At 39.0% G+C, this 14,719-nt stretch overlaps 1 protein-coding gene across 2 annotated transcripts in view; it reads left to right on the forward strand.

The window, feature by feature from the left end:
* xpot (exportin, tRNA (nuclear export receptor for tRNAs)) overlaps nt 1–14,719 on the forward strand; it is a 20,675-nt gene continuing 5,956 nt past the window's right edge. The window contains exons 1-18 of one of the 2 annotated variants that reach the window (XM_084407193.1): nt 1–99; nt 1,690–1,840; nt 2,518–2,600; nt 2,760–2,816; nt 4,542–4,611; nt 4,709–4,927; nt 5,727–5,911; nt 6,676–6,844; nt 7,728–7,961; nt 8,964–9,002; nt 9,081–9,143; nt 9,903–10,027; nt 10,817–10,961; nt 11,214–11,333; nt 11,763–11,857; nt 12,961–13,030; nt 13,115–13,353; nt 14,238–14,523. In XM_084407193.1, coding sequence (XP_084263319.1) covers nt 1,751–1,840; nt 2,518–2,600; nt 2,760–2,816; nt 4,542–4,611; nt 4,709–4,927; nt 5,727–5,911; nt 6,676–6,844; nt 7,728–7,961; nt 8,964–9,002; nt 9,081–9,143; nt 9,903–10,027; nt 10,817–10,961; nt 11,214–11,333; nt 11,763–11,857; nt 12,961–13,030; nt 13,115–13,353; nt 14,238–14,523 — 2,289 coding nt within the window. In that variant the 5' untranslated portion in view covers nt 1–99; nt 1,690–1,750. Of the gene's footprint in view, nt 105–1,689; nt 1,841–2,517; nt 2,601–2,759; nt 2,817–4,541; nt 4,612–4,708; nt 4,928–5,726; nt 5,912–6,675; nt 6,845–7,727; nt 7,962–8,963; nt 9,003–9,080; nt 9,144–9,902; nt 10,028–10,816; nt 10,962–11,213; nt 11,334–11,762; nt 11,858–12,960; nt 13,031–13,114; nt 13,354–14,237; nt 14,524–14,719 lie in introns of both variants that reach the window. The other variant, XM_084407194.1, reaches the window with a different exon arrangement.

The following is a 14,719-nucleotide window of genomic DNA, read 5'->3' on the forward strand; positions in this document are numbered from 1 at the left end:
CGTCACATCCGGTCGGCCCGACACGCCGCTGTTGATTCTATAGCATGCGCACTGAGTCACTTGAGCAGGGCGGATGATGATGGAGCGGTAAAGTTCACGGTAAGGTGCGGTAACCTCAACCATATCCGTACATTTACACGGTCGCGGCATGTCTTATTCATTTAGATGAAAGTTACGCGCGAGTCTTTTGTCTGACAGCGCGCGCGGATGGTGGTGCGGATGATGGTGGTCTGTCATCATCACGTTCACAACAACTCTTATCCACCACCAATTAAGCCGATAACTCATTAAACTACGCGCGCGTGTGATTTAACACCACACATGTGAGTCCGTTTTGTTGTACAACGGAGGTTTGTCGTTATTTCGACGTGTTTTCTCAGTCTTGTCACGCCACGTTCGCTGAGATTCGGCACGCGCGTGACATGCTTGTCGGTTAGCAGCGCGAGCGCGCAGGAATTAGGCTGTTATTTTGATGATACACGAATAATAATAATAACAAATATCAATATCTGAGGTAAATCTAATTGTATGGTGAAAATCGAATAGTGCTTTGAGTTAGTGGATCATATGGCTTTGGTTAAACTCACTATTGGGCCCGTGTTGCATCAGAAAAAGTAGTTACAGAGGTGCTGTCAGGTAATGGATTACCATTTAAGTTAAATTCTAACAATACCATGGAAATACCATGGTATATATGTCAGAATACCTTGGTACCACGTCCTAAAATCATAACGTACAATTACATTTCTCAAACTACACACAGTGAAAGAGAGAATGAAAGAGAAAGTGCTGATTCAGCGTGTGTGTGTGTGTGTGTTTTTGTCATTGATCTGTTGTTATTGCTCTGGTGAGGTCATTAATGTTCTTCAGTAAATATTGACGTTGAATTGCATAATCAAATGGCTCTTTGTTAAAGATCATATTAATAGTATCTAATTTTGTCAAACTGACATTCTTATGAATGTGTGACCTGAAATGGTCATGTTCATCTCATTAAACTTTTATTATTCTTTCAAGTAAGTTACCATGTAATTACTATGGTATAAGATCACGTTAAAAAGTAAAATGCATACAGTTTTAAGCTCTGATTTAGTAAACCTCACACATAGAATTTAGTACATAATCCACTTAACTAAGTAAAATGAACAAAGCGAATAAGCACATACTTCATTCATTTGATTAATCATTAATTTAGCATCAAAAATCCACCAGGTTCAGTTAATGCAATCATTCATGTAGTCTTCACAAAAGAAGTGAACTTCAGTTCAACATATTTAAGTGGACTGAACACAATGAAATTAAGTTGTGATAAAATGGACTGCAGTTGTGTGTTGCTTCAGCTCATTTTAATTAAGTAAACTACACAAGCTGCAAAACTATTATTTTCCAGTGTGTTTTTAGCGATAGACTGATATATTGGTAGATAATTTTTTTTTAATCAAAATCAGTGTCTCTCTGTGGTCTCAAACTGTTCACTTGCTTGATTAACAGAATTGTTAACCTGCTCCCTGTGTAATGTACACATCTTTTTTTTTTTTTTGGTTGATTGAGTAAATATTGTATAATAAGAGTGTTATATTGTATCAGTCATTGGTCACCCTGCTCTGACTTTATATTATGGTGTTTGTATTGTGTGTACACTAAGATATTTCAGCCTGACTCATGTTTGTGTGTGTGTCTCTCACTCAGATGTGTGTGTCCTGTGCGGAGATTGGGAATAAACTGATCAAGGACAGCAGCTAACCCACATATGGCCTGCGAGTCGGCGTTACCTGCCATCATGGACGAGCAGGCCCTCATGGGACTGAACCCCAACGCTGATGCCTGTTACAGGCAGAGGGTGAGAACAAAACACTACAGCAGACATATATACACTTAAAGAGGACCTATTATGCCTTGATGTTGTTTCAGGCTCTACTAGAACAGGTTTTCCTGCTTGAAAATTGATTATTCTCCTCATATTCTCCATTGTTGCGGCTCCTCTCTTCCCAGTCTGTCAGTAACGCTCTGTTCACTTCCTGTCTCTATGGAGCCCCTCCTTCTGAAAAGCACACTGTGCTCTGATTGGTCGGCTGGATCAGTGTGTTGTGATTGGTCGAGTGCTTCGAGTGTGTTTGAGAAATGTCCCGCTCTTACATAACACCAGTTTAACACTACTAACTAACTCAGCCAGGCCCCGCCCCTTTATTCTGCGCATTAATTATTTAAATGAGGAATATTGTGACGTGTTCGTTCCCGGAAGAAACTCAAGACTACAGTGGAGGCGTTTCAGGAGTTCAGAAACACTGATATAGAGAATATTTGTAACTTTGCAGAGCTTTTTCATGCTCAAACAGCAACATTACACACTAAAGAAAGATGAACATGGGGGAAAAAGCATAATAGGTGCTCTTAAATTCATTAATTTACACACAGTGTTTCTGTTTACATATATTGCATAACCAACTTTTGATTTTGCAAATGAGTGCAGTGCATCATCGAGTAAGAAAAACACTCATGTTTTCTGTGTGCTTTCAGGCGCTGGCATATTTTGAGCAGTTGAAAGAGTCTCGGGATGGATGGGGGGTGTGTGCTGAAGCCCTGGTTAAAGGGGTTTACAGGTGAGCAGAGCATCACACTGCAGGGATGCAAGAAATGTTGCAGCAAAGCCTGCTGTGATATATAGTATTAATGCCGTAATGTAGCCTAGTAGAGGAACATACTGATATTCTTCATTTAATAATGTTGAATAATTTAATGTGAGTGTGTTCTTTTGCCAGTGACGATCATGTGAAGTTCTTCTGCTTTCAAGTCTTGGAGCACCAGATCAAATTCAGGTATCACTGAATCTTTTGCATGTTTTTGCATTAATATTTGTGTTAGAAAAATTTGAATTGTATCACAGTGTGGCGGTACATTAGTCACACTGAAACAGAAGTAGCGACAGATCTTCTGGATTGAGAACAAAAGTAGGGTGGGGTTTTTGCTTCTCTGTATCGGTTGTTGATTGGATGTTGAGATGTGGGCGTGGCACTCAAGTGTATGCAAATGAGCTTGAGCTGGCAGGGGCGGAGTTTAAGCGGACTGAATGATTGGAGGATCCAGCATACGTCATATGATTAAATGAATGATTAAACATTCCCAGGTCAAACATTTAAAAAATGTATACATGGATAAATCATTTAGATTAGATTAAATAGTCTTTACACATTACAGCAGCACAATAATATACGAATATAAAAACTAAAATTGACGTCAGCAACAGCACAACTGCACAGTATACAACAAATCAAGATTCATGTTGATTATAACATGCATTCATTTATGCCAACTTTAGACCCATAACACAAATATTGGTTTGCTACTGATTAACCCTTTAGAACCGGCTGTGTCGTCGTCCGACACATATACCAGCAAGCTGTATTCATTTGACTGTAACTCTTCAACCATTTACACTATCAAAACCATTCAAATTGCCCCTGACAGTAGACAACATGCGCTGTTCGGCAATATACGGCTTATTACGGTAATTTCATGCTTTCCGTCTGCAAATGACAGCAGCGCGGGAAGGAAGGATTTGAACAGAGCGATGCGAAGCGCGGCAGGTTAGAGTGTTTTGGATTGCATAAAATAATAAAAGAAATGAACAAATACATGGCGAAAGAAGTGTTAGACAGCAGAAGAGGGGATTGGGATGATTTTTAATGAAACTTGGGAAGCTGATGGCCGTAACTCTTTCACGTATCTAAGCATGTAGTGTGTGCGTGTGTATGTGTGCGTGCATTTGTATGTGTGCGCGTATGAAAAAAAGTGTCCTAAATGAAAACTGTGCAACCCAATGTCACAAAACAGACTTGTATATATGTATTATAGTTCATTTTTCAACGTTAAAGTGTTTTTTTCTAAATAAAACTCAGTAAATTTATTCTAGTTTTTTTTTTTTTTTTTTTTGTCTATTTAAATTCCATTTACAAACTCACCACACACAATAATGGTCAATAACTGTAATTTGTTGAAAGCTAATCTTTTTCTGAAAAAGATGACACCTTGCACATTAAGATAGCACATTGTTTTAGAATTGTACAGTAAAAAAAATCTAAATATGTGAAAAACACCTATTTTAGTTTCAGGTTCTAAAGGGTTAATGAATGATGCATATTTGGAGGGAGATTGTGTCGGTCACTTACTAAACATTACCTAACAAATTTAGCACTAAACAAACACAATTAGACCTGGTCCTTTTAGTTCTGGTCAGTGATATTTTTTTTATTTGAGTTTTATTAATATTTTGAATTAGCTGATATATTTCTATTTTAGTTTTCATGTTAATTTTAATGGTTTAATATTTTAGTAAATATTTACTTTTATCATTTTATTATTTTATTTAAATATTGCTCTTTAGGTTTCATTTTTTTTTATTTTTTTTTATTTTTTTTTTTCAGGTAATAATTTTAGTGCTTCAACTTATTTCAGTTTATTATCTACTCTCCTGCACATGGCTTCTATCATTAAAAAGTACACAAAATATCAATGTATGGGGTTAAACGCTGTGTGTTTTGCAGACACGGGTCGCTCTCCGCGGCTCAACAGCAGCTGATCCGAGAGACCCTGATGAAGTGGTTGCAGGCTCAGGTTAGTTCTGTTGGCCTTTTGATTGATATTCATGTGTGTATGAATGCGTAATCATTGAAATATGATTCCATCTCTGCGTGTTGGTGCTTTCGTCCAGCTGATGAACTTGCATCCGGAGAAGCCCTTCATCAGGAATAAGGCGGCACAGGTTTTGGCCCTGACGTTTGTGAAGGAGTATCTGACTTTCTGGCCCAAGTTCTTCTTTGACATCCTCGCTCTGGTGGGACTGAATCCGAACGGTGTGGACATTTACCTGCGGATGCTGATGGCCATCGATGCTGAGGTGGTCGATCGGGACATCCTGCACAGCCCGGAGGTAAAACAGGCCCAAACGTCTTTGCATTCTTAGGGCCTTATGAAATCAGTTTTATTTTTTCCATTTAAATTTTTCTGGATTCAGTTGTTTTTGAACAACAAAAACTAAATTTTAATGTTTTTTATTTTTTATTTCTATTAAATGTGTTTTTTTTCTTCACATTTATATGTTGTGTATTTTCTGGTAATAAAATTACTCATGAAATTAAACTTTTTTTTTTCAAACAACATGCTGCGCAATGAGCTTTACTGTTAAAATTAAAACATGAAAGAAAAATGTATTATTCCTTAAATTAAAAGTTTTGATGATGATATATTATTATTAGCGTTTAGTATAATTATTACATCGATATGTATCTAAAGTCTACTGTACAACGGTATATATTTCTGTCAAGTTAAACCGGACTTTTATTTTGACGGGTTGCCATAAAGACCTTTGAGTTTCTGTGTGTTTTATGACGAACGATAGTTTTTCTCAAATAAAACGGTAAAATGCTGTTGAAGTGACTGTCAGAGCGGCTCCGGAGATGAAGTTCATGCATTCACGTCCATATAGTGAGCCGGAAGAGGCTAAAAACACAGCGAGTGTCACTTGAATGTGTGTGTGGTATGAAACCGCGCGTCTGCACCATTCATTTGTGTCATTAAAACATCTCTCTCTCTCTCTCTCTCTCTCTCTCTCTCTCTCTCTCTCTCTCTCTCTCTCTCTCTCTCTCTCTCTCTCTCTCTCTCTCTCTCTCTCTCTCTCTCTCTCTCTCTCTCTCTCTGTCTCTCTCTCTCTCTCTGTCTCTCTTTCCCAGGAGACTCGCAGAAATACTCTGATTAAAGACGGCATGCGCGAGCAGTGCATCCCGGCGCTGGTGGAGTCCTGGTTCCAGATCCTTCAGACGTACCAGCACACACACAGCGAGCTGACCTGCCAGTGTCTGGAGGTGGTGGGCGCGTACGTGTCCTGGATCGACCTCAACCTCATCGCCAACGACAGGTCACAGCAGCTCTGATGAACCTCATACATATTGACCCATATTGGTTTTTTTTTATGATATTTTGATGAAAAGGCAGATATTTTAGAGTATGGTGGCCGATATGTAAAGTAAAGAGAGACATGAAAGAAGTGCAGACTGGACGGTATGTTATATTGAGGGTTGCTATTGACGACAGTTGTTATTGTAGAATAATGCACCTCGGAATGTTGACCAATCAGTATTTTGGCATCCGCGCTGTCAAAATAAAAGTCCCACTTTAGACACATTGGCCAAACAGAATAACTTATTGGCCTATGGTGATATTTAAAGTCCCTCTGTAGTCAATTTTGTCACTTAAAATGAATATGAAAATGAGCCCCGCCTCCACTCACTCACTCGCTCAGCTCAGAGATCCACTGGTTGACGATCACACGTTGATCTGATTGGTTACAAGGTAGTTTGTGACGTCAGAAACACCAGCGATTTCAAAGCGTGTTTTTGAGACTGTCTTTGGTTCACTGCAGTTTTAAGGAGGAAATACTCAGCAATGGTGTCGACTTATGAACTTACACATGCTTTGTCTTAAAGCATATTAAACACCACATAGACACATAAACAACATTAAAAACTTGAGTTTCACTACAAGGACTTTAAAAACGAACAAAGGTGGATACATCCGTCGACCACTAATACATGTGTATCTCGCTCAAATATATCGGCTCGAATGACCTTCTTTTTAATGAAAATGCATGTTTATATGAGAGCTGTGTGTGTGTGTTTGTAGGTTTGTGAATCTGTTGCTCAGCCACATGTCCATGGAGGAGCTGCGGGAGGAGGCGTGCGATTGTCTGTTTGAGATCATCAATAAGGGCATGGATCCTGTCGACAAAACCAAACTGGTGGAGTCCCTGTGTCAGGTGCTGCAGTCCGCTGGGTTCTTCAATGTGGAACAGGTGTGCAAATACATCAGCAGTACAACCATGTTGTCACGAGCAACTGATTTAAGTCTCAAAAACATTACATATCTTCGGTTGTAATGTTGCTGTCAAAGAGTTAACTAGAAACCGTGTTTCTCGGTATGGCTGAACGATATTGGCAAAAACATACATTTTGTTTTTTTGTAATACAATTATTTTTATTAAATTTTTTTTTTATTCTACATTACAATAATATTATGGTAACACTTTACAATAAGCAATGAAAAATACTTCTAAAGCATTTATTAATCTTAGTTGATGTTGATTTCAGCACGTACAAATATATGATTAAATAAATATATTATAGTTGCAACTGTTAATATTTAATGGATCTGAATTTTTATTAACTTGCATTAAGAAATATGATTAAATATTGTACCAAATGTATTGCTTATTGCTTGCATTAATTAACTGGGAACTTAATGTAAAGTGTTACCATTATTACAATATATTTCTTATTTTGTTTACAATAAAATAATAATTGTATATTGATACTGAATTTTTTTTTTTTTACTTTGTAAAAAAGGCGCATTACAAATAAAATGTATTGTAATACTATTGTACTGTAAAATAAACTATTTAATATGAATTATTTGATAGGACTATTAATCTAAACCTTAATTTCTTCATTTTCAGATGTTAAACTTTCAAGCTTTTATTTTATTTTAGTGCCACGCTTCACTCTGAAACCGATAGCGCATATATTTAAATAAACTGCACCCTGCATGGTTAGACACTCGCACTAATCGTTATATATTCAGTATATATAAGGTTGCATATGATTCAGACTGATTCAAGAATTGCTGTAACCAATTCATCATCTTTGTTTCGTCATCTGTGTGTACGTCGTGTCTCTCAGGAGGAGGATGTGGATTTTCTGGCCAAGTTTTCTCGGCTGGTGAACGGGATGGGTCAGTCTCTGGTGCTAAGCTGGACTAAACTCAGTAAGACGGATTTGAAGGTTTCTGCGGAAACACTGCACGCCGTGGAGTCAAAGGTTCCCCTGATGCTACAGCTGCTAATTCATGAAGATGACGATATCTCAGCCAACATCGTGGGCTTCTGTTACGACTACCTGCATGTGCTCAAACAGGTGCAGCAGACATGATTATAAGACAATATGTGACCCTGGATCGCAAAACCAGTCACGATTCGCACGGGTATATCTGTGGCAATAGCCAACAATACATTGTTCGGGTCAAAATGATCGATTTTTCTTCTATGCCAAAAATCATTAGGATGTTAAGTAAAGATCATGTTCCATGAAGATATTTTGTAAATTTCAAAGGTACAAAAACAAAGATAGTTTGTGAACATAAATGAACAACTTTAAAGGAGATTTTCTCAATGTTTCGATTTTATTTTTTTGCACCCTCAGATTCCAGATTTTATTTATTCTGCTTTCAAGTGATGTATAAATCTCAATTTCAAAAAATTTACCCATGTGACTGGTTTTGTGGTCCAGGGTCACATATTATAAGATGATCTACACTTGGGCTGGGTATCGATTTGATTTTGATTTCTAAATTTGATTTCGATTCTCGATTCGACTCAATGAATATAGATTTAATACAAATCCTATATTTATTAAAAAGAACAGTGAACATAAGTTTACAAATGGTTTATTAATAAAAAGAAATTAAGAGCCACAAACCTGTATACTAAACTCTTTTTATTTTAGGTACACTTAGGCACATTAAAACAAACACAACTCTATATTTCAAATGCATACAATTAATAGACAGGATTTTGATGCAAGATGAAAAATTGATGCTGAAAATTGGGAAAGTCAGACAGTCGCACGCCTTGATCAAACAGGATCGGGTTATTTTATGTTTAAGATTAAACGCACATAAAATCTCCCAGCATTAGCTGTAACATGGAGGCTGCAAGCCTATGAACAGTGGAGGAAAACTAACACTGGCTTCTGGGTAATGGATAAATAAATATGGGAAAATATCAATTTGTGGCCTTTAAGAATCGATTTTGAATCGACCACATTTTTAAAAAATGATTCATTGAAAAATCTTTTTTTTTTTCCAGCCCTATCTACACATGAACCTCATGTTTAACTTTGTGTGTTTGTGTTTTTCAGCTCCCAGCTCTGAGTGAGCAGCAGAAGAGCAACGTGGAGGTACGGCAGCATCACAGGCTCATATGCATTAGTGTTGATTAGTGCTGTCGTTTATGATTGTTGTTGTCTTGCTAACAGGCGATCATGCTGGCTGTGATGAACAAACTCAAGTACGATGACGAGTATAACTTCGAGAATGAGGTCAGTGTGGAAAAGTCTGATCTGTTCTTAGTGTGCTTTGGCAATATACATGTACAGTGTTTGTCGTGACAACACAGTGTTCACATTGGCGAGTGTTGCGTTCCCATGTTTGATAATCACACTAAGCTATAGGGCTGTCAAATGAGAATTTGAATTTTGAATATTCGTTGAAAAAAAAAAAAACATGCACATTTGAATGCAAAAACCGTGCATTACATTTTTGGTGTCAAGAGGCGTGCGAGACATGATGATGGCGTAACTGAAGCGGTTTGTTTTTGTTAGCTTATCCAGTTTTGATCAGATTTTATACCCTGCTCAGGTTACTGATGCACTTACACAGTTTTATGCACTATTGTAACCTAATTTTCCTTGCATGCACATTAAGGACATTGTATTTTATTTAAGAACAATTGTTTAAAAAGTTAATGCACTTTAAAAGTGAATGTCATTTCATTTCAATAAAAGATGTGATTCTTGTTTTGGTTTATATTTGTTTATCACTCTCGCTTGCGTCCTGTTGTGGATATAGGAGACAATACAGTACTTTTTTTCCCTGTAAGATTAAGTATTACCTTTAGAATTCAAATATAATTCGAATTTTGGCAATATTTAAGAAAGAAATTCGAATTTAGCTTTTCGGCCATTTTGACAGCCCTACTGATATGAGCCATATTGCGATCTCGGGTTTATTTAGAAACATCTTGCAGCCCGATTATATAAATTTTTGTCTGTATATAAATATAGGTTTGCTTCTCTCAGGGCGAGGATGAGGCCATGTTTGTCGAATACAGGAAACAGCTGAAGATGTTGCTGGATCGATTGGCTCAAGTCTCTCCTGAGCTGCTGCTGGAGTCTGTGCACAGAGTCTTCAACGCCACCATGCAGTGAGACATGAACCTGCACAACACACTGATATCTAAAATCAGAGAAAACAGGATTTTCCTTGTTCTTTTGTTTAATGCACTACATAGACATGCTCAAATTTTCAGCACACTGCTTCCTCTTGACTCCAAGTACCTGCAAAACAGGTTGTTCTGAAGTCTTCATTGTTATGACATCACAGCCTTGCACTCATATGACCTTTAATACATCCTAAATTTAAAGAGGATCAAAGTGTTGTTTTCAGGCTCTACTAGAACAGGTTTTCCTGCTTGAATGTTGATTATTCTCCTCATATTCTCCAATGTTGCGGCTCCTCTCTTCCCAGTCTGTCAGTAACGCTCTGTTTACTTCCTGTCTCTATGAAGCCCCTCCTTCTGAAGAGCACACTGTGCTCTGATTGGTCGGCTGGAGCAGTGTGTTGTGATTGGTCGAGTGCTTCGAGTGTGTTTGGGAAATGTCCCCCCCCTTACCATAACTGCCAGTTTAACACACTACTAACTAACTCAGCCAAGCCCCGCCCCTTTATTCTGCGCATTAATTATTTAAATGAGGAATATTGTGACGCGTTCGTTCCCGGAAGAAACTCAAGACTACAATGGAGGCGTTTCAGGAGTTCAGAAACACTGATATAGAGAATATTTGTAACTTTCCAGAGCTTTTTCATGCTCAAACAGCAACATTACACACTAACGAAAGATGGAAAAAAAGCAGAATAGGTGCTCTTTAAAAGCCCATCTAAAGACATCACCTGACTTTGGTTCATTGATGTGTGTGTGTGTGTGTGTGTGTAGGAACTGGCAGACGGTGCAGTTCATGGAGGTGGAGGTGGCCATCAGACTGCTGTATATGCTGGGTGAAGCTCTTCCCGCGTCTCATGGAGCGCATTTCTCCGGAGACACTGCTAAAACCAGCACGCTGCAGGCCATGATGAGGACGGTGAGACCAGCATTCTTTATCTGGAGTGGCCGGAGCGAATAGAAAATTAGCACGTTCACAAGTGTTTTATTCAAATGTCACAGTGAAATAAAGTATATAAGAAAAGATATAGTAGTAATAATTCTATTTTACCACATTGATGTGCATGTAAACATTCTCAATGAAAGAACGAGTGAATAAATCGGGCACATAGTAAGGTCTACATCATGATGACAGCTCTCTGATGTTGTGTGTGTGTGTGTGTGTGTGTAGCTCATCTCCTGTGGCGTGAGCGGGTATCAGCATTCCTCTGTTGCTCTGGAGTTCTTCGAGACCGTCGTCCGCTATGATAAATTCTTCCTGGTTGAACCGCAGCACATTCCCAGTGTCTTGGTGAGCGTTTCAAGCCTGTTAGTCAATTACACTCCTTTTCACAAGGCTGATTTTATGCGTCACCCATAGTTTAAACAGATTTAGAGATGTGAGAGGGGTGCAGATTTAGAGATGTGAGAGGGGTGCAGGTTTAGAGATGTGAGAGGGGTGCAGATTTAGAGATGTGAGAGGGGTGCAGATTTAGAGATGTGAGAGGGGTGCAGGTTTAGAGATGTGAGAGGGGTGCAGATTTAGAGATGTGAGAGGGGTGCAGATTTAGAGATGTGAGAGGGGTGCAGGTTTAGAGATGTGAGAGGGGTGCAGATTTAGAGATGTGAGAGGGGTGCAGGTTTAGAGATGTGAGAGGGGTGCAGATTTAGAGATGTGAGAGGGGTGCAGATTTAGTTCGACCTGAGTTTTGAGAGATTTACGTGTGTTTGTTTTGTTCAGATGGCGTTTTTAGACCAGCGTGGTCTGAGGCACAGCAGTCCGAAGGTGCGCAGTCGAGTGGCTTACCTGTTCTCACGCTTCATCAAAACCCTGCAGTGAGTCACACACGCGAACACAGCATCCGTTACACTATATGATCACGCTATCATTCATTCAAGCGCTTTTAAACCACTCAAGCACGATAAGACACGAAAGGAACCTCAAATATATACTGGCGCAATTTTATTAGACAAATGGAAATAATGGCTCAAATGTCCGTGTTGGTGCATCACTAGTAAATGTTACATTTGACAGAATTTTACAGTACGTTTATACATTTGATCAATGTTAATAATATTCAATTCACATTTATTTGTATAGCGCTTTTCACAATACACATCATTTCAAAGCAGCTTTACAGAAAATGCATGAGTCGTCATTACAGTTTAGAGAGATCTGTTATCAGAGGTAACTAAGTTATGTATTTCAGAGCTGTACATGTACAAAATCACAGTTAAGCTTTAGCTTAATTTAAAAAATGTAATAATAAATGAATATTGCACCATTAAAACTTACTCAAACTAAACTGTACTTAAAAATCCAAATATCAACTCCAGAATTGTGACATTTTCTAAACTGCATTGGCCAAACTTTTGCGTCTATGTTTAGTTTGTTTTATTACAATTTACAATTTTACAGTGATCTGTTATCAGAGCTAACTGTCTAAGTTATGCGTTTCAGAAATTGTATTTTGTTTATTGAACCATACAGTCAAACTTAGTTACAATACAAAGTTTATAGCTAATGCTAATTTTCAACTCATGTCCCTGGTTGGGCATTTCTAAGTACATTATAAAACACATACATACAAATAGAAAACATTCACATTTTTACACACACACACACACACACACACACACACACACACACACACACACACACACACACACACACACACACACACACACACACACACACAACCAGAACAACAATACACACACATGGTATTTAACATGGAATTTAATGTACATATACAAATCACAGTTAGCTAAAAATGTATTAATTTAAACAATGTAATAATTTAAGGCTGAAACAATGAGCTCACTGAAGTAATGAATACCTGTTTAACAAATGATTATGACATATAGAAAATTGTAGCATTGGTGCATGTTGATTCAGAGTTTGCATTATCTAATAATACTCTCGTTTATTTGTGCAGTAAACACATGAACGCGTTCATCGAGGACATACTCAGCAGAATACAGGACCTGTTAGAGCTCGCTCCCCCGGTAAAACGGCTCATAAAAATCATTCAGCTGCATTTAAACATGCCGTAAACGTCTACTTTACGTGTTGTCTCTCTCTCTCTCCAGGAGAATGGGTTTCCAGCGCTGCTCAGCAACGACGACCAGCTGTTCATGTTCGAGACGGCCGGCGTGTTGATCGTGAACGGAGAGAGTCCGGCCGAACGCAAACAGGCTCTGATGCGGAGCCTTCTCACGCCGCTAATGGAGGCGTTTCGGATGCTACTCGCCAAACTGCCACAGGAGGGCGATGAAGAGAGACAGGTGGCGCTGGCGGACTGTCTGAGTCACGCTGTGGGGTTCGCCAGGTACACACACACACACACACACACACAGCTGAACTGATTTGCTAAAATAAATCAAACTTTTAAAGTGGTTTAAAGGGTTAGTTCACCCAAATTTTTTTAACTCTGTCAGTAATTACTCTCCCTCATGTTGTTCCACCCCGTCAGACTCTCGTTCATCTTCAGAACACACATTAAGATATTTCTGATTAAATCTGAGAGCTGTCTCGCTCCTCCATAGCCTGCTATGTTATTGAAACTTGCCGGCCCAGAAAGTTATTAAAGACAATGTTTAAAATAGTCCAAGTGACTACAGTGGCTCAACCTTAAGTTTATCAAGCGACGAGAATACTTTTAGTGCGCAAAAAAACAAAAATATCGACTTTATTCAACTCTTCATTTTCTTCTGTGTTCCTCTGAGTTCACAGTGTAACAGCGCAGCGCTTCTGGGTTGTATGTCACACGCATCACACACATGACCAGCGTCGACCAATAGTGAGCCTACGTTCTGGACGCGAATTTCGGACTCGGTGTGCAAAGACCTTTACTTGTTTGTCCAGCATTTCCAGTAGTGATGGGAAGTTCGGATCATTTCACTGACTCTCTTGTTCGATCTCGCTCATCAAAATGAACAAATATTTTTTTGAGTCGTTTCGTTCATTTAAGCGGCTTTAAATGTTATACTTTTAACAGCCAGATTGCCCGAATATGCCCACTTACGCAATCTTGATCATATTCTGATAAGAAATCATTATGCAGTCAAAAATTATTTACAGGGAACATAAATAATGACTTTACCTTCTGAGTCTTTCGTCCATTTGTCACGTGACAGACGCAATGAACGAAAGACTTTCATAACGAAGAACTTTCATGAAAGACCCATCAGTAATTTGCTCCTCTTCCTCCAGTCGCACCAGTAAGGCGTTCAGTAACAAGCAGACGGTGAAGCAGTGCGGCTGCTCGGAGGTCTATCTGGACTGCCTGCAGACGGTCCTGCCGGCGCTGAGTTGTCCCGTCCAGCGAGGCCCGTTACGCAGCGCCGTTCGCTCCTTCATCCACCGCATGATCATCTGCCTCGAGGAAGAGGTGCTGCCCTTCATCCCTGCGGCGTCGCAGCACATGCTGAAGGACTGCGAGCCTCGAGACCTGCAGGAGTTCATTCCTCTCATCAGTCAGATCACAGCCAAGTTTAAGGTAGGGCTGCGCGAATGATCCAAATAAACCTTCTCTCGCGGGTCATTTTGACCCCAAACTCTTACATTTATGAAAAATTGTTCATCAGAGGGGTCCAAGACTAGGACTTCTGTATGGAAGCTTGTTTCCGCCACAGAGTGAAAAATAAAAAAGGTAATTGCGACTTTTTAATCTCACAATTTTGACTTTTTATCTC

The sequence above is a fragment of the Rutilus rutilus genome (genome assembly GCF_951802725.1).
Source record: "Rutilus rutilus genome assembly, chromosome: 4".
Classification (NCBI taxonomy): Eukaryota; Metazoa; Chordata; class Actinopteri; order Cypriniformes; family Leuciscidae; genus Rutilus; species Rutilus rutilus.